The following is a 17,286-nucleotide window of genomic DNA, read 5'->3' as shown; positions in this document are numbered from 1 at the left end:
TTACATTTTTCCGCTTTTTGGCACGATTTAAAATGCTTTCTGCTTGATATTAAGACGCTGTTCCAAGTATATGCCAGGGCCCCCGGCTGACGTGGTATGGCCACTCACGTAAGGCTGTTCCAAACACCGCCACTGTTCGCCCAATCATCTGCTTGCTTTTGTATTTATCGGGTGTCGCTGTTCCAAGGTGACGTCAGTTTCCCGAGCGGTGTACGTAGGCATTAAAACTTCGCCTGTTTGTCTTATCTATCCGAACATGATGCCGGAAAGGAAAATAAACGCCGTAGTTTTACGTATTTTTACAGTATATTTTTAAAGTTTAACATTATAACGTGAGCGTGTGTAAGCTTTTGTTTGCATTAGTGCATTTATGACTAATGTTCAGTGGCGGCCATGTTGCTGTGTTTGTTTATCAGTGACGAGACAGTATTTTACCCAGTTTTTAAATTTCGCTTAAAAACACTGCGATTTCGCGTTTTAATAATAAATTTCGTGTAAAAACGCTGTGTTATGGCGATTTCGCGTTTATCGTCGTTTAATCGCGATCACGAAAAGAACAGGCCCCTATGCATTACTTATTAAACGATTTGGTGTGCTTTTGTTTACTATTTTTTAACAAACTTACTTTTCATGAATATGTTTTATTTTTTAAGAATAACTTTACTTAAATTTTTTTTTCTGCAGAAAAGATTAAAACACGTAAGTAACGTAAGTGTTACCTACTTTAAAACGTCAAGCAACAGTTCTGAAGCAAAAAATATGTCGGCGCTTTTGTGTTACGTAGAGATTTTTTTGTCTTCAGAAAGCGGTAATCGGCAAAAAGGATCGGCATGCATGAAGCCGATCATGCAAATGACCAAAATGACCAAAATCGGCCGATCTTAATAATCGGCAATCGGCATCGGCTCACCCCTATTTGGTATACTCTACTTTTTAAATAAACGTTCTTTCCATTAATGGGTTTTGTTTTTATGAATAACTTTACCTAACAAAATAACTTTATTTTCGCATTTAAATTGCACCCCTACTTTTCATACTTTATTTTAGTATAAAATGTGCGATGATTATGCAATAAAACATGGTACACTTTAAAATTTGACAAAAAAAATTATTACTTAAAGGTTAAAATGAAGTGATTAAGTAAATTAGAATATAATAAACAAAACTATATTCAGCTTTATATAAAACCTAACCCAAATTAATAATAATCACTATTAAAACACAAGTAAAATACTTAAATGCAATGTTGCAAACTGTTCTGCTTTAGCTTGTAACATTGGGCCAGTTACTGAACATTCTTTAATCGTACTTCTTTCAACCATTTGTTTAAAGCATCTTCCTAACCTTGGTGATTTCCGGAACAAAGCCTTTTGCGGTCACAACCAAAGATTCTTCATACATTTTTTTTCAATTTCTGCCCGGTGTTTAACAATGTCGCTGCAATGCAATTTGTCTTCGCTACTGCTACCTCCTTTTTTCCTTTCTCCAGTTTTCTGAGCACATCCGTTTTTTCCTTAAGCGTAAATTATTTTCGTTCCTTTTTTATTTTCAGGAACACTTATTTTGGTAGCACAAATACAATGTGGTGTCTAAAAAACATAACGTTTAAAGATATATTTATACAATAACCATCACGACAGGCACTTCAAACAATACATTAGCGTGACACTTTCCTCTGAATTAATACACTTTTCTCTCGAACTTCAGTGTTTCAATGGTTCGAATGATGTTGTGTTATTCACATTGCATATTAAGTACGTTAATCAATGGTAGTGCACGCAATTGTTTGTTTATTTTGAGGTTTTAGAGGTTAGAAATTATGTTGCTGTGGTATGATTGATTTATGTTTGTTCTATAACATTAATCATTTAGTTTGAAATTGATTTACCAATTTAAGTAAATTTTGGATTATTAATGCCATGTAGTATCTGTGCAGTGTGTTGATTTTTACGGACACGTATTCAGTGTGCTGCCTTATCAGTATGCTGCTAGTTCTAATCTATTTTTATCGACCTGCGGGAGGAGACTCTTCTCCATAAAATACTTAAGGTGATAACATGGGTGTTAGGAATGGTTCTGAATAGTGGTGCACCGATGCGGATACCGATGAATCGTAATCGGCGATTATGGGTACTTACTGATTAATCGTAATCAGCGATTATCTTAACGATTACTTTGCCGATTATCTACGTCTCTGCGTAATTAAGTAGGTTTTTACCGTGTAATATTTTGTTACACATTTTAGGATGAAATACGGTAATATTTGTATATATTACAAAATAGATCTAACTCCGTCATATCAAGATTACAGATATTTCGTTAAGTTAAATAAATCTCATTGCCTCGAACAATAAAAAATACATTTTTCCTACACGTTTATTTACGTTTCGTCTTTTGTTCTGTCTTTTGTTTAGTGGCCTTGTACATTACCTATAGCCAGAGACGTAAAATAGATGGCACGCAATCAAAATACCACAAACAGTTGCAGTGGATTCTATGAGAATCGATCTTTTCGAGTCGTAGCGGTTCATAATCATGGTCCCGATACCTTTCAGAGTTTCTCACTGCGTTTTACAAACTCGTTATGGGCGTCTTTGGTAACATTATCCGTTGTTGTGTTATTTGTATGTGACGTGAAAAGTGAAAAAGTATTTATAATTTTATACATTCAGTCAACATTAATAAAATCACATGTGCTAGAATTGGTTTTGAGTCATTTTTATATAATTATAGTGAGATGGCGACTAGGGAGAAAAAAAGTGAAGTGTGGAAAAATTGTTCTATAAACTCAAGTGAACAAAATATAGCAACATGTTTACATTGTTAAACGGTAATTTATCGATTAGGGATGGGCCGGTCGAATCCTCGAATCCCACCGAATCTCTAGTATTCGAAAGATTCGAAATTCGAGGGAAAAGATTCGGGATTCGAGGAAAAATGTTGATGTAAATTTAGTACTTTAAAAACTTAAATGCTTACAATTTACTTGGCCTGTTTACGTTTTCCTTGGAACACATCCTATTGAGGTACAGTAGAACCTCGTTAATACGTGATGGTCAGGACCGAGATAATCACGGATTACCGAATTTCACGGACTAGCGATTAAAAGCCCGGAAGGTCTCGTCAAGTTTCTCAGACACCGGCGTGCAGCTGGGTTAAGGCCGTTCACGGTAAAAGCCGGCCGTCTTCGAATTAGTGTCTCGGCTTAAAAAAATACAGCACTGCCTAGCCATTAGTTCACGGTCATTTACAACAGCCGAAGAGAGAAAGATAAGATCGTGCTGACCTTGCACCCTCCCCCCCTCACCCCTCTTCCTCGTACAGCCGAATTCCAGCCAGACACGTCACTCGCCAGGCGCCTGCCGTGCGTTGTCGGGTGGAAACAAACAAAGGGAGACGGGAAGCAGAAGTCAGGACACCTCCCTCAAGTTTAAAGAGTGACAAATGTGACAGCTGAAAGGGGGGCGACACAAAGGGTCGGTACAAACAGCGTTGCAGAGTTTGGCGGCCCACGCGATGTGACATTAATTTTAAGCGCTGACAATTTTTACTTCTTTTTTTTCTTCTCTTTTAAATCGTCCCGGATTATCCGATTCCCGAATTAGCGCATCACGGATTAACGAGGTTCTACTGTATTGTACTTTTAATTCGTTATTATATAAAAAAAATTATGAAGCTTGTACTGATTTGGGAAACTTACTTTATATTCATGAACATGGATGCATTGTCGCTACATTGGCATTAAATAAGGCATAAATCACATATGTATTCTCAGAATATGCTAAAAAATAAAATAAAGCACATTTAGGATCTAGACTAAATATGAATCTTGTTTTTTTTTTTAATAACTTTACTGAGAAATCTGTTACTTAGTAATACAACAATAATGCCAACTTTCATCACAAGTTACGGTCGCACATGTAGTAATAACAATGAAATAATTAATGACAAAAATTAATACATTATACAATTATTATTTTAATCGCAATTCAATTTTAAATATTCTGATACACGTTCTATTTATGAATTTTTTTAGGACCAAGTTTGGTTTGTGTAGACTACCAACGTTAAAATATGTATTATCTGTGAATTCCATGATGGCCAACCAATGAATTTGTTAGCCAATCATTTTGAGCAACATAAAAAATAACTAATATTAATAAAAAAAACTTTAATGGGTAAACTAGAGAAAACACTCCGTCACTTTTAACTTTGGGCATATTAATCACTATACTTTATTGAGGCTTAATTTTAAAAGATGCACGACAATATTTCTTATGGCCTAAAACCATTCAAGCCAAGATGGCGCCTTTCAGTTACCATTAAATATTTCAGGAAAGCGTTTACCTTCATTTGGGACTTTAAACAAATGTCAAGTTGGTAACTACAAAATATTGTTCCGTCGGATGTTGAATTTCGTTTTCCGATTTCCGTGGATACATAAATCACTGTACTCACAGATAATGCCTGAATGCCTTAAATCCACCAAGTCGGATTCTACAGCAATTGATGAAGTGACCAGATTCTTACTTGATCTTACAGTTAACCCAGAAATAAACATTCTCGAATACTGGAAAACTGTCTGCGTGTTCACCCAGGCTACATAAACTGTCCAAAAAATATTTGTGTTCACCACCTGCGACAGTGTTCTCTGAACGTTTGTTCAGCACTGCAGGAAACATATGTGACCAAAAACGGAATCGTCTTGATCCAGACCGTGTCAAAATCCTTGTTTTTTTAAATAAAAATTTAAAGGGTTAAATAATTCTGCATAATGTTTAATTTTTTCTCTTAAATTATAAATTATTTTATAATTAACCCTTGAGAACTGGATTCGGATTCGAGGTGTGGATTCGAGGTACTGTTTGGGATTCGGATTCGAGAAAAATGGGATTCGAACCATCACTATTATCGATGTAACCTTATGTGATAGTAGATAATAATGCTAGTTTTCCGCAACAAAAACTTAACCACTGTAAATTACAATTATTAGACTGTAGTTCAAGTTGTTTACAATAACAAATATAAAAAGAAGTTAATTTAATTTACACTTTGCAATGACTTAATAGTGTATTTTATATATTTTTATACTGTTATTATAACTGTAATTTAAATTTTACCTTAATTTGTTATTAAATTCACATGGGAATAAAAAAATTGTGTGCATTATTACACTTCAAAAATTTGTTCATTATAATCGGTAATCGAATCGGTAATCGGTAAAGTCATATCGGTGCACCACTAGTTCTGAATTACTGTATTAAATCCAGCTTTAGTGTACCTGTCTTCTCAAAAATGACATGGCCAGATTTAGCAAAAACTCCACATAGATAACCCCTAGAACATTATAAATATCCTGTGGAAATTTTGACCCCGTTTGACGAGAAAATCTTCTGTGATCCCAAAACTTTTTAATCTTTTCAAGATTCCATACAGCCGTATTGTGTAAACGACTGATATTAATTTTTTCAAAGTGTTAGTGTTCAAAATCCAATACAAATAATTAACTTTTCATTTTGATATTCAAAAATTTGAATATTCTCACAGGCCCTTTTAGAATGTTGCAACACCATAGTTAATATTTTTCATTTATTGTACATTATTTTATTTTTGCTCCTTGGCACCTATATTCAAATTCAAGGGGTATGCTCGAGGTACTCTCTGGGATTTGAATCTGAGATTCAGATTCGAGAAAAATGGGATTTGATCTATCTCTAGTATTATTTTCCTGCTTTATGTGAAATCAGTTACCACAATTTATATTGCAACAGCGCTGCATTTAATATCACCTATTTGAAAAGTTTATACTAATGAATAAAAGTTAAAAGTGAATACAGTCAAACCTCTATCTATCGAACTCGCATGTATCGATTGTCCGTGTTTATCGTATACTTTCTACGGTCCCGGCAAAATTGCCATACAACTAAGGTTAAAAAAGTCCGCTTGTACTGATGTTCGAATTACCGTTTTGTCCGCATTGATCATACAAAATATGTGGTCCCGTCACTATAAATTATAATAGATGATAGTTTAACCATAAAGATTTTGCAGAAATAACCATTTCTTAGAAAGAAACCGTCATAAAAACAGTAACGATAGTGTACAGTAGTAAAAATCACCTTAAATCTGCAGCCAAGTAATGGAGCACGTAAATATGAAAAGACAAATGAACAACAACTTACGAATAAATATGGATGATGTACCATAACTACAGTACAAACCCAATTGTTATCCTAAGATAATTACCATAAAAAGAACTAAAGATTCTTTGTCGATACCATAATTACTACAGAAGCACGATAGCTACCACATTTGCACTACAGTTACTGTAACAACCGAGATGTATATTTACCGTGACGGTAATGTATTTATTTATGACATATTAAAAATAAAGAACATTATTGAAAAATGGGATGTTAAATTTTTATATGTACGTTTGGCACATGTTGCGAAGAAATAATGCGATCTGAAAGAATGCAGTACTACTACGAAAAGTGAAAAGGGTACTCGTGGATTTTTAGGTTATGGCAGTATCTCTCGTTTTTCAGTAATATCGGCCGAAAATTAACAAGCGTATCGGAAGTCGGCATAAATGCCGATTCAACTAAATATTGGTAAAATCGGCTTCTTCAGTACAGCTTTACATTTGATGACATGAGTAAACATATTTCAGACTTCAGGATATTGAAAAAGTCTTTAATTTCCATGTAGATTTATTGTGCGTATGTTTTTTTTTTGCAAGTGTAAATTGAATTAAGTAAAATACTTCCATTTTTATTTATTTTTCAACTGATTTAACTTTAATGACAAGAAACTGATATATTTCTGACACTAATTTTGGGTCGAAATATTATTTTTAAAAAATTCTTAGAGTGAAGTCCACATCTATTGAATGTCCGCATCTACTGAATTTTTTTGTTGGTCCCCTGAAAAACTATAGATAGAGGTTTGACTGTAGTGTTAAATTTTTTTTATAATAGTTTACTGCGTGTATGGTGTGGTTATGGGGTCACGGCAGCTTCGTTTGCCATTGTAAACATCCTGCATTTTTTGTGCCATGTGCCACGGTAAACCTTACTGTCAGGAACCAAACTTCAGTGACGTGAAAGCAAAAATCAAGTTCAGTTTCAAATGTCTCTCTTTTAAATTTTAATGCATTATTCAGGAAATAAATTGTAAATGTTGTCTTTACATAAATAAACAGAGGATTACTGGGCCTTTATTGAAATGTGTTTTAAAGAATGTACATATTCCTGTACAAATGGCATTTTAGTGCATGTTTGGCAACGTTTGTTTTACCACATCAAAAATATTTTCGAATGATCATTGCCAGCACACAATTTTCATAACTTTTTTAATGAAAGATTGTATGGATTTATTGTTTTTAATTGATATTATGAAGTTATGGTTAATATTTTAAAATGTAAGCATTTCCAACAATTTTTTTAGTGTGGTGTATATTTGCTTCTTATTGTTTCCAATATAGCGAGGTAAAAACTTTTTTTACAACACTTCTCTAGTTAGTTTTATCTTTTCCTGCATTTTACATATTTCTGGGGGTTTTGGTCCCTTGAAATATGTGAAAGGAGGTTCTACTGTATAGGGATACATGATAGGGATATAGATGGATATTTTATACGTACAGTGAGGTAGGTTTAGATATGTAGCTATAGTGTGATATAGGTGTATCGAGAGATATATGTAGCTTTAGTCATATAGGTGTACAAAGAAAGAGATTATGAATGTTAATATAAAGAGATATGTAGATATATATAGAGAGATAACTAGATCTATAGTTGGTAGACAGAGATCTATTGATAGAGGAACAGATTGATAGATATTGGTGAATAGAGTGATTGGTGTGTATGATTGTAACTCGTGCTAGTCTTGCATCCAGGTACCGGCAGGGAGCCAGGGACACCAGGGGAGGATATGACAGGAAGATGTCCTCCTCTTCCGGCAGCTATTTTGAGGGCGGCCCTGAATACGGCCGCAGCTTTAGTAGAGAGTACGACCGAGAAAGAGTTAGGGAGCGTGATCAGGATGGTGAATCGAGAACTGATTCTGGTCGGCAAGGATGGGAATCCAGGCAGTATGAAGATGGCAAACATGATAGACATGGCAAGGTAATTATTATACTACATTAATAGTAGAGTGTATCATTATGGGCCAGTTATTTTGCTAAAATATTTTTTTTAGTGCTTTTATTGCTTTATTGTTAATATTTGCATCTATAAGAATTTATTTTCTATTGCAGGCATCTGTGCAACAAGACCCATTCGATGAGAGAGAGACTGCTAATGATTGGCGAGATAGCAAGGACTGGAAGATGGGAGATGAAAATAAGAAATTAGAGAGAAGAGATTGGGAGAGAGAGAGCAGAGAGAGAGAATCTGACCGCAGAGAGAGGGACTTTGACCGCCGGGACAGGGAGAGAGGAGAAGAACGGCCTCAGAGGCCGGACAGTTGTGCATCCCGGGATTCAAGCCGTGATGACAAGTAAGATTCTATTGTATGGTATTTTATTAATCGGGTGCTAATAAGCAGTTTCGAATCTGAAATTTTGGATAGGTCTTAAAAGCTGATTGTATTTCTTTACTTATGGTAGTGATATTTGCTGTTACATATGCCAGTCAAGTTTTGTATGCCTTTCTCTCTGTCATTCATCCTCGTGCTGATTCGTATACCACTTACGTCTAGGGCTTTGCATTTCTGGTTTTTATTGGCCGGGTTGATTCCAGTTCGGTTTTCAATCAAGAACTTTCGTTCTGGGTTCCGGTAGAGCAAAATATATATATATATATCTCTATGCTACATTAATTATGAAGGAGGTTAACTGGGTAATTATTTGATTATTAAAACTATTTGAAGAAAAAAAAACAGAAAAGATGTGTGTCATTTTTGCGTACACCTAAAAATTTATTTGTTTAAGTATCTTAAAACTAATATCAAACCTTGGAATAGATACGCCAATAAAAATCTTAATGTTGAAGTTAATTTCTAATCTTCAGGTTTAGCATTTTAGTCATTCTTTTTTATGTATTTTTCTTACAATTCAAATTTAATTAGTTCTTTACATTCTACAATTTTAAGGTTTTGTCGTACTTTGTTTTATAATGCAGCATATTTCACTCTCATGGTTTGTTTATATTGTAATTAACATTTAACTTATGAACACCAGAAATTATAAAATTGTGACAAAAAAAGTTGTACCACCAGTATATGAAAGGGACTGAAAAACACAATACTGTCTCAACTGTGTTTGTGCCATAACTAGAGACCTGAAAAAGTAGATGTTATTTTTCTCAAAAATAGGTGTTATTTTTCTGAAAAATGGGTGTTATTTTTCTGAAAAATAGGTGTTATTTTTCTGAAAAATAGGTGTTATTATTTTTTTTTTCAAAAGTAGATAATATTTTCCTAACTTTAAAACTGGTACTGATTTTTTTTTTACAAAATTACGAATTCTTGTTTACAAAAACTATTTTGGGAACGCACACCAACGCTGAAATGCCAAATTGACCACAATGCCGATAGCTAGAAAACTGCTGTGTACCACAACGCCGAAATACACTAATGCCGAAAAATGTCATTGCAGGACTGCTACAAAGGTTAGGTTAAGTTAGGTTATATTACGCTAGGTTATATTACGCTAGGTTATATTACGCTAGGTTAGGTTTGATTGTGGTATTTCGGCGTTGTGGTACACAGCAGATTTCTAGCTGTCGGTGTTGTGGTCAGTTTTGACATTCGGCATTATGGTATTTCGGCGTTGTGGTAACGACCCCACTAACTTCTGCTGTTCTTGTCTCTTTTTTAATATGTAACTGTGCAGCTGCATTGTCTGCACATTAACGTTTTTGGGTCAAAAGCGTAGAAACCTTGAAACGTTTGAATTCTTCCGCCCGTATACACGCATTTACGGGAGGCTTAGGCATTTCAAACAAAATATGGGTAACTTTATACTTAATTTAACATTAGCTGTACAATTATTTTAAAGCAATGTTCAAAATCCAGAAAACCACAACGAAAACAAACACCTCAAATAATCGCACTAGCTACGTTACTCGATGATAAAATAATTGGTTTTCACGGCAAACTTGTTTACAGCTTCGTAGGATTTCATATTTTGAGGTTATGATTGAAGTTCCATACTTTTATGTCTCTTTCGTGTTATTCAACTATAACTTTAAAATATGGGTATAGGAAAGTTTAAAAATTAATTTCAATAATTATTTAACAATAAATATTGTCGTTCGTATTATACTACAACGTAATTTACGTATTAAAGTTTTTGTCAGAAGAAACTTGTTTGTATGAAAATAACGAACAAAACAGAGTGACCAACATAAAATCTCAAACATTCTTAGCCAGCCGATTTATTTTCAACCCAAACGTAAAGGCACCGTTAAAAATATAAAAGTAAATTTAATTGATATAAGAATATGAGAACAATTTACGAAAGAAATTGAACATTGCATTTTTATAATTATATAATTATGTATAAATATTTTTCAAGCCCGTGACAAATTTTATTTTTATTGTGCAACAAGTGAACAACCGTTGGGAAAAGGAAGATGGCGACTAAACTAAGAAATAAAAATAACCGTGGTATCTAGAAAAGTAATGAACTTACGGAAAATCATTGTAAATATACGTATGTATAATTAATTACGATGCATCTTTATTTTGATACGTAATTTTTAGGCGGATTTAACAAAATTTCTTTAAAATGTGCCAAAAGCATGATAAATAGGCTTTTCAATTAAAAGTGCAGAAATAGGCGTTTTACATGTGAAAATGCTTAAATTCGCGTTACTATTCGCGTTATCGCGGTAGCGAATTTTTGAGGTCTCTAGCCATAACAGTTTGTTTAGTTACTATAAGAAATTTCTTCTATGTGAAAGCAGAGATTACATGGAAAAAGTGTGTAGCAGCCAGTCTCTTTGATCTTTGGGTATTCTATTTAAATATACTATGCTTTAACAAAGGCAAATATTAATCAATCAGAATTATGGCCAAAAATTGTTGAAACTAAGATGTCATCTTTCATATTCTATCACTCCCCTAGTTCATTGTAACTACAGTTTAACCTTTTTGTTGCAACCCCATTTATTGCGACCACCTCTCTATTACAACCCGATTTCGAGGAACCGTGAATAAATTGCCGAAAATCCGAAGAAAATCGGACAGAAAATAAGTTTCTTGTGGTGAGTAGCATGTTACTGCGTTTCTCTTGCCAAGTGCTTCCTGTCGACCGCTGTCAGCGCTTAACAACCCCCATTCCACGTCCCTTTGCCGGCAGGGTGCAGATAAAGGTTTTTGTGGCAACGTGTTTATGTTAGCTTTTTGCGAGTGTCTAGTGTGGTACGCAGTTAAGGCAAAGCTAGCTGCTGGATTTCTTTTGATTTTGATTACTATCGGTTGTCAATACACAGCGACCTACTGTATGCACGCCCGCCTCAACTTGTTTTAACTGCCGCAGCTATGTTTATTTTGACAGCTCAAGCAATTATCTTTTCCCGTGGGTTGATAGAAAAAGGTCGCTTAACCCAGCATAAAAAAAAAAGGCTACGCCACTTATTCCCCGCGCAGGAAACACACTGGCTGCCGTCTGTCTACCCCGCATTTATCTTTCTTCTAACATTCCACGTCTCGCCTCTCGCGCGTGCAATAACTAGGGCCACGATTATATGGTGAATAGCGAAATCGCGAAATTTTTCGTGAATTTATATGGAAAATGCAAAAAAAAAGCTATTTTTAAGAAAAACCGCTAAATAACACTGAAATTACACAATTCAAGTCTCTTATATTTTAATGTGAAAAGCTTGATAGTCAAGACTTGCCCGGGTCCTGGTTGATAAGCTGGAAAAATTTCCTGCCTTGCATTTCTACATGCTTCCTCTAATCAGCTTTAGGGCGCCGTCGGGTCAGCGTGTCTGTTAGTGAAGCGGGATGATAATAGCGACGCAAAATGGTAGTTCTAGCGCGGTAAAACCTCTTCTAAGTGCAAGGCTCTGAACTGGCGCGCAGTCATCTCGTTCCCGTCAGATAACTGTGAAATTTGAGCGGTGACCATAACATTATATAATGGAAAAATAAAGGTAAAGGAGTAATGCATTTCCCTATGATACTCTCAAGAAATTTATAACGGGTTTTTTACACCTAAAACTTCGAAAACATGCCTTTTAGCCATTTTATCTCAATAGAACCAGTTGGGCATTAACAAATTCTTAAATGCTTTTCGTAAACAGACTCCAGTCGGATATCTATTGTAGTTTGGAAATCGCGTAGGTTTTTCGTGGCTGTGCGCGGCACACGACTGTAGTTGCCATGCGTCACGCGCCGAGAATGTTGTCCGGCAGGAAGGGCGAGTATAGTTCATTTGCGGCAAAAATGAATACTTTTACGGCCCTGCTAAATTTTTCCATTAAAGAAATTTTGAAGTTTCAGTGATTTTCCAGCAGAAATAATGTTGTGTAACTAACAAACAAATTGTATCAAAACAATTAACAGTAAATGGCTGTCGCGGGGCCCCTTAAAAATTTTTTCATTTTACCAGAAATGGACTATACAAACCTTGCTTCCGTTGCACGCAGTTTGGAGAAGGGGAGGAAGGATGTTGACAGTTTCACATGCCAAAGGACGTTGAGCGAGGAGGGGGAGAGAGACATGATGGTTTGTATGCCTGGGAGGGATGAACCTTGAAGTCTGGACAAGGGAAGGAGAGGTAAGCCGTATGACGTCATGCATCCGCCGCCTGTGTTGCCGCCAGCCTATCTAGACGATATTCCCGCGCTCCCACTTACGTTGCACAAGCTACTGCTGCCGTATTTTTAAAGGAAATGTCCCATTATTTTTTTGTTATTCTTACATGAACATTATTGGAAGTATTAAAGCCGACGCAAAAATTCGCTGTGTGTTAAAATTAACAGATTTTAAAGATCTTTTATTTAGTTTTTTTTTTTAATTTTTTCTTCTGATTTTCACATTTTGGTCATAATGTCCAATTTTTTGACGGTTCCCGAGAATGTATTCGTAAAATCACTGCTTCGTTAAATCCGGGGTTCTAGTGTATTTAACTACGGCAAGCAGAAAACGTACATGTAAACTGACCAGTAAAAATAAACTGTCCATCGACATATTTTCTTTAGAGGTGGCCTGTAGGGCGACGGACTTGTTTGTCATGAAGGTTGAAGTGGGTTAAGCCTTAGCCGGAGACGTGAAAATATTTGACATATCTGGTGACGTGGTGCCCCTCAGACCCCAAAATGTTTTGTAAAAATTAACTGATCAGAAATTATTTTTGTCCCATGTAAAATTATTTCATGCATTTAATATACCAATTAATTAAATTAAAAAATACATTAGTAAATAATTATTTACCAAATATAAAATACAATTTTTTTCTTTTGGTGCTTGCTTAAATAAATCTAAAAATGCCTATTTGCAATACTTGCTTTTTTAAAAAAAATAAACATACGATAGCCTAAAAGTTTTATTTGCTATTAGATATAGATATAGTGACAAAACAAAATCTAGAAAACTTCTACGAATAATAAGACTTTTTCATAAAATCTACAACAGATAAATTTCCCCAACAAAAATAAATTACTTTTTACCCCCAAATATTTTCCTTGCATAACCAATGCTTATACCACAACAAAATATATTATCTAGTTAACTAGAAAGCACATGCATACTTATATATTTTGAAAATGGCATTTTTACATATAATATATTAGTGTAACATGGTTTGAAAAAAATTAAATTTGTACGAAAAGTCACTCTGTAGTACAGTATTTGCACATGTTCTCTGCAATCATCACACATTTCTTTTCCACACACACTCATCACTTAAGTCACTGTCAATATCTTTCTACCACTTAGAAATATTTTTGTCATAATCTGGATCGGCCACACGCACACATGTTCATTTAGAAGCCATTTTATCACTTCTGAGATAGAAACATATCTGGTGACGTGGTGCCACCACGACCCCAAGTTATCTTTGCGACCTGATATCTAGCTCCAGACAGCGTAAACAAATCTGACACTGCAGGAGGAGACTATGTGACATCCAAGCGAAAGGTAGATGGCACCACAAGCAAGTGCCTTGAACTGTACATAGATGGCAGCAAGTTAAAGTTTTTCTGGGGTCACGGAGACCCCACGTCCCCGGATAAGGGTTAAAGTCGTCTAGCATTGTGAGTGACAGCATCCTGTCAATGTACGGCTGGTTTCTTAGCGAGTTGCGGTTTGGGAAAAAATGGGGGGGGGGGGGGGAGGGGGGGGGCGGTGGAAATCAACTGAAAATTTCGGAAAACATCTATTACGACCTCTCTATTATGACCCTATTCCTGGGAACCGTGAGGGGTCGTTTCAGAGAGGTTTGACTGTATGCTCTGTGTTTTTACATAATGAGAGTCTAGTGACATTGAAAGAATGTGTTTGTTTACCTTTCCCGCATTATAAACATATCGATGTGCAAGGTAACAGAAACATACAAAAAGAAATACCTAAAACCGAAACCAAAGATATCAAAAGTCTGTTCCGGGTCGTGTATTTTAAGGGAACCGAAACCGGAAACCTAAAAATCAGGGACCCACACAGGCTTGCATATGACCATTAAGTAGATACCTTAAAAAGAGTAGGTTATCACAAAATTCGCAACAAAGAGCTAGATTATTTTATTTTGTGTGTGCTGTTGATCAGTGACTTGGAAACTTAGAGAAAAAATTAAATCATAACTAATTGATTGTAAATATCTCAATGAATTTCTATTTGTAAATGTCTTATCGTACTGCTTTTAATACTTAAAGGTGCAGAAAAATAAAACAGTTATGTATACTTAAAAGACTTACAAATGTATTTATAGATGATTTTAAATAGTTTTAATTATTTAAGTAGGGTGCTGTTAAATGTAACGTAAGATTTCCAGTGGCTCTCTTCTATAAATTCATGCCTGCGATGAAAATGCTCACACCATTTGCAGCTCTTGAAATTTAAAACTACATAACTATGGTGTAAAATTTTTCATCAGCTCTATCGAGTACATATGCTATATAACTAGGGACTAGATTATATGGTGAATTGCGATAAAACCAAAATAACACCGAAAACCATGTCGATACACCACATAACACCAATAATCAAGTTAATTCTCCACGAAGCACCGAAATGCTATTAATACCATGAAACTACTCGGCATTCCAATCAAATCTTTACTTTAATGACAAATATGTAGGGCTGTGCCAGGGTGGTCAGCCAACCGGGAAATCGGGAAATACGGGAAATAGCCAGGATTTATTTAAAAAACCAGGAATACCTGGAATCAACCAGGAATTTTTATTAGAACCGGGAATTTTTTTTATGAAGTAACGATCGCAATAACATACGGCTGTTAAAAGCCTATGATGCAGAAACTTGAACGTGAGCACGTTCACCACCCGTCGAAGCACGACAGTATGCTCGTGAGCTATATTTTGTGAAAGTTAATTAGTTCATATTGCATTTAAAAACTTTTGTAGTACGTAAGAAACCGTTAACAATTCAGACTTCCATACTTATTATGGTTCTGTATTCAAAAGCAACAGCATTTTGGCTGAAAATGTTGTTGTAGAGTGGTAGTAATTTCTCGCACGGCATGTTGGTAGCACTAGTTTTGTATGTATATTATTTTTTTTTACTTTGTGCTCATGTTGTTGCGTCACGGTATTACGGATACTTTTCTCGAGTTTTTTTAAAAGTTTAGTTGTGCGGGACATTGTTTTGAATTTTTTAATCTAACATGTAATTTGCTCAGACTATGAAAATGTCAAAGAGTTCGGTCACCACATACAATGACAAATATACGGAAGAGTTTGAATGGGTGGAGAAAGATACAAAGTGCAGGACAAACGCCATTTGAAATTTGTGTAATGTTAAAATCAATATCGGTAGCATGGGAAGAACAGCATTTGCCAGCCACGCAAGAGGGGTAAAACACGTGCGTTTGGTGTCAAATAATTTTGGTGACGTGAAATTATAAATTTTTTGTTGGTGGTATATTTTGTTTTAAGCAAGTTCATTGATTTAATTTTTAAACCTATAGTTAAGTTGTCTATTGTTTAACGCCAATAAAACATCATATTGTATGTGCTTTGTGTAACAAAAATGCAAATTGTCAGGGCCGGTGCAAGGTAAATTGGCACCCTAGGTGAAAAACCTTAATGCCCCGCCGGACACCCCAAAAAAAATTTTCCTTGCCTCAAAATACATCACGTAAGCCTAATATTTTGTCAACATTGAAATGTAAGCAGGCTTTTTTTTTTTTACTTATCACAAATTATAAACAGGTCACTGTGGACTTTAAATAATTACTTATATCAATATAAACATTGCAAACTGTTAAAATATCCATTTTCATCTAGTTTCAATAATCGTTAAACATATTATATCAGCTGTTATGTGTCGTGCTGCGGCGCCCCCAGCTACTTGGCGCCCTGGGCGGTTGCCTGGTTCGCCTATATGGACGCGCCGACCCTGCAAATTTTATGCAAATATTGATAAAAACCACCCTTGAAAAAACCTGGAAAAAACCAGGAATTTTATTATCCCAGAAGAGTGGCCACCCTGCTGTGCGGGAAAGGATTTTTTTATTCGGGAAATTCTCGGACAGGAAAATATTTTTCCCGTGGGAAACGGGAACGGGATTGGAAAAAAATTGATTGAAATATATGCTTCCTATCAATTTTGTATCCTATAAATATGTTTATTTTTTTAATATGTTTCAAAATAATTAAATATAAACTAAGCCTATATTTAAAATTAAACTGTAAATATATATATGTGTATATAATAAATCACTGTAGTCATATATCAAATCTTCAAAATAATATTTGGTTCTCATGAAGGAACACTAATTCCTCCACATGTTGTGTGACCAAGGAATCTCTTCTTGTTGACACAACATTTCCAGCTGAAGAAAAAACTCTTTCACTTGCTGCTTTTGTAGCTGGTATTCAAAGATACTTCACTGCTATCTTGCAAAGGTTTGGCAACACTGTGAGATTTTTTCCCCACCGTTTTAAGGGATCTTCAGTCTTTGCAAGTAAGAGCATACTCAAATAGTTATGTATTTCACTTGGAGATGCATTACTTGAAGAACTGGCTAAGCTGTCAAATTGTTTCCATAATCCACTCTGCGGCTTATCACTGGGTTCAGGTACTTGTTCCATATCTGCAAAAACATGTTTAATATAAGAATAAACTGTGATAAAACAAACAATTAGGTTAAATTTTAAT

The 17,286-nt window shown here is 35.1% G+C and overlaps 1 protein-coding gene across 19 annotated transcripts in view; it reads left to right on the top strand.

Annotated features, from left to right (window-relative positions):
- The window catches only part of LOC134544890 (protein PRRC2C), a 355,574-nt gene that overhangs the window by 114,834 nt on the left and 223,454 nt on the right, over window positions 1–17,286 (top strand). For 12 of the 19 annotated variants that reach the window (XM_063388523.1, XM_063388531.1, XM_063388541.1 and 9 more), the window contains 2 exons: window positions 7,886–8,126; window positions 8,258–8,499. In XM_063388523.1, coding sequence (XP_063244593.1) covers window positions 7,886–8,126; window positions 8,258–8,499 — 483 coding nt within the window. The remainder of the gene's footprint in view (window positions 1–7,885; window positions 8,127–8,257; window positions 8,500–17,286) is intronic. The other 7 variants (XM_063388526.1, XM_063388533.1, XM_063388542.1 and 4 more) reach the window with 1 other exon arrangement.

Source organism: Bacillus rossius, chromosome 1, assembly GCF_032445375.1.
Source record: "Bacillus rossius redtenbacheri isolate Brsri chromosome 1, Brsri_v3, whole genome shotgun sequence".
Taxonomy (NCBI): Eukaryota; Metazoa; Arthropoda; class Insecta; order Phasmatodea; family Bacillidae; genus Bacillus; species Bacillus rossius.
The sequence above is the reverse complement of the archived record's forward strand: the minus strand, read 5'-3'. Positions and strand labels throughout refer to the sequence as shown.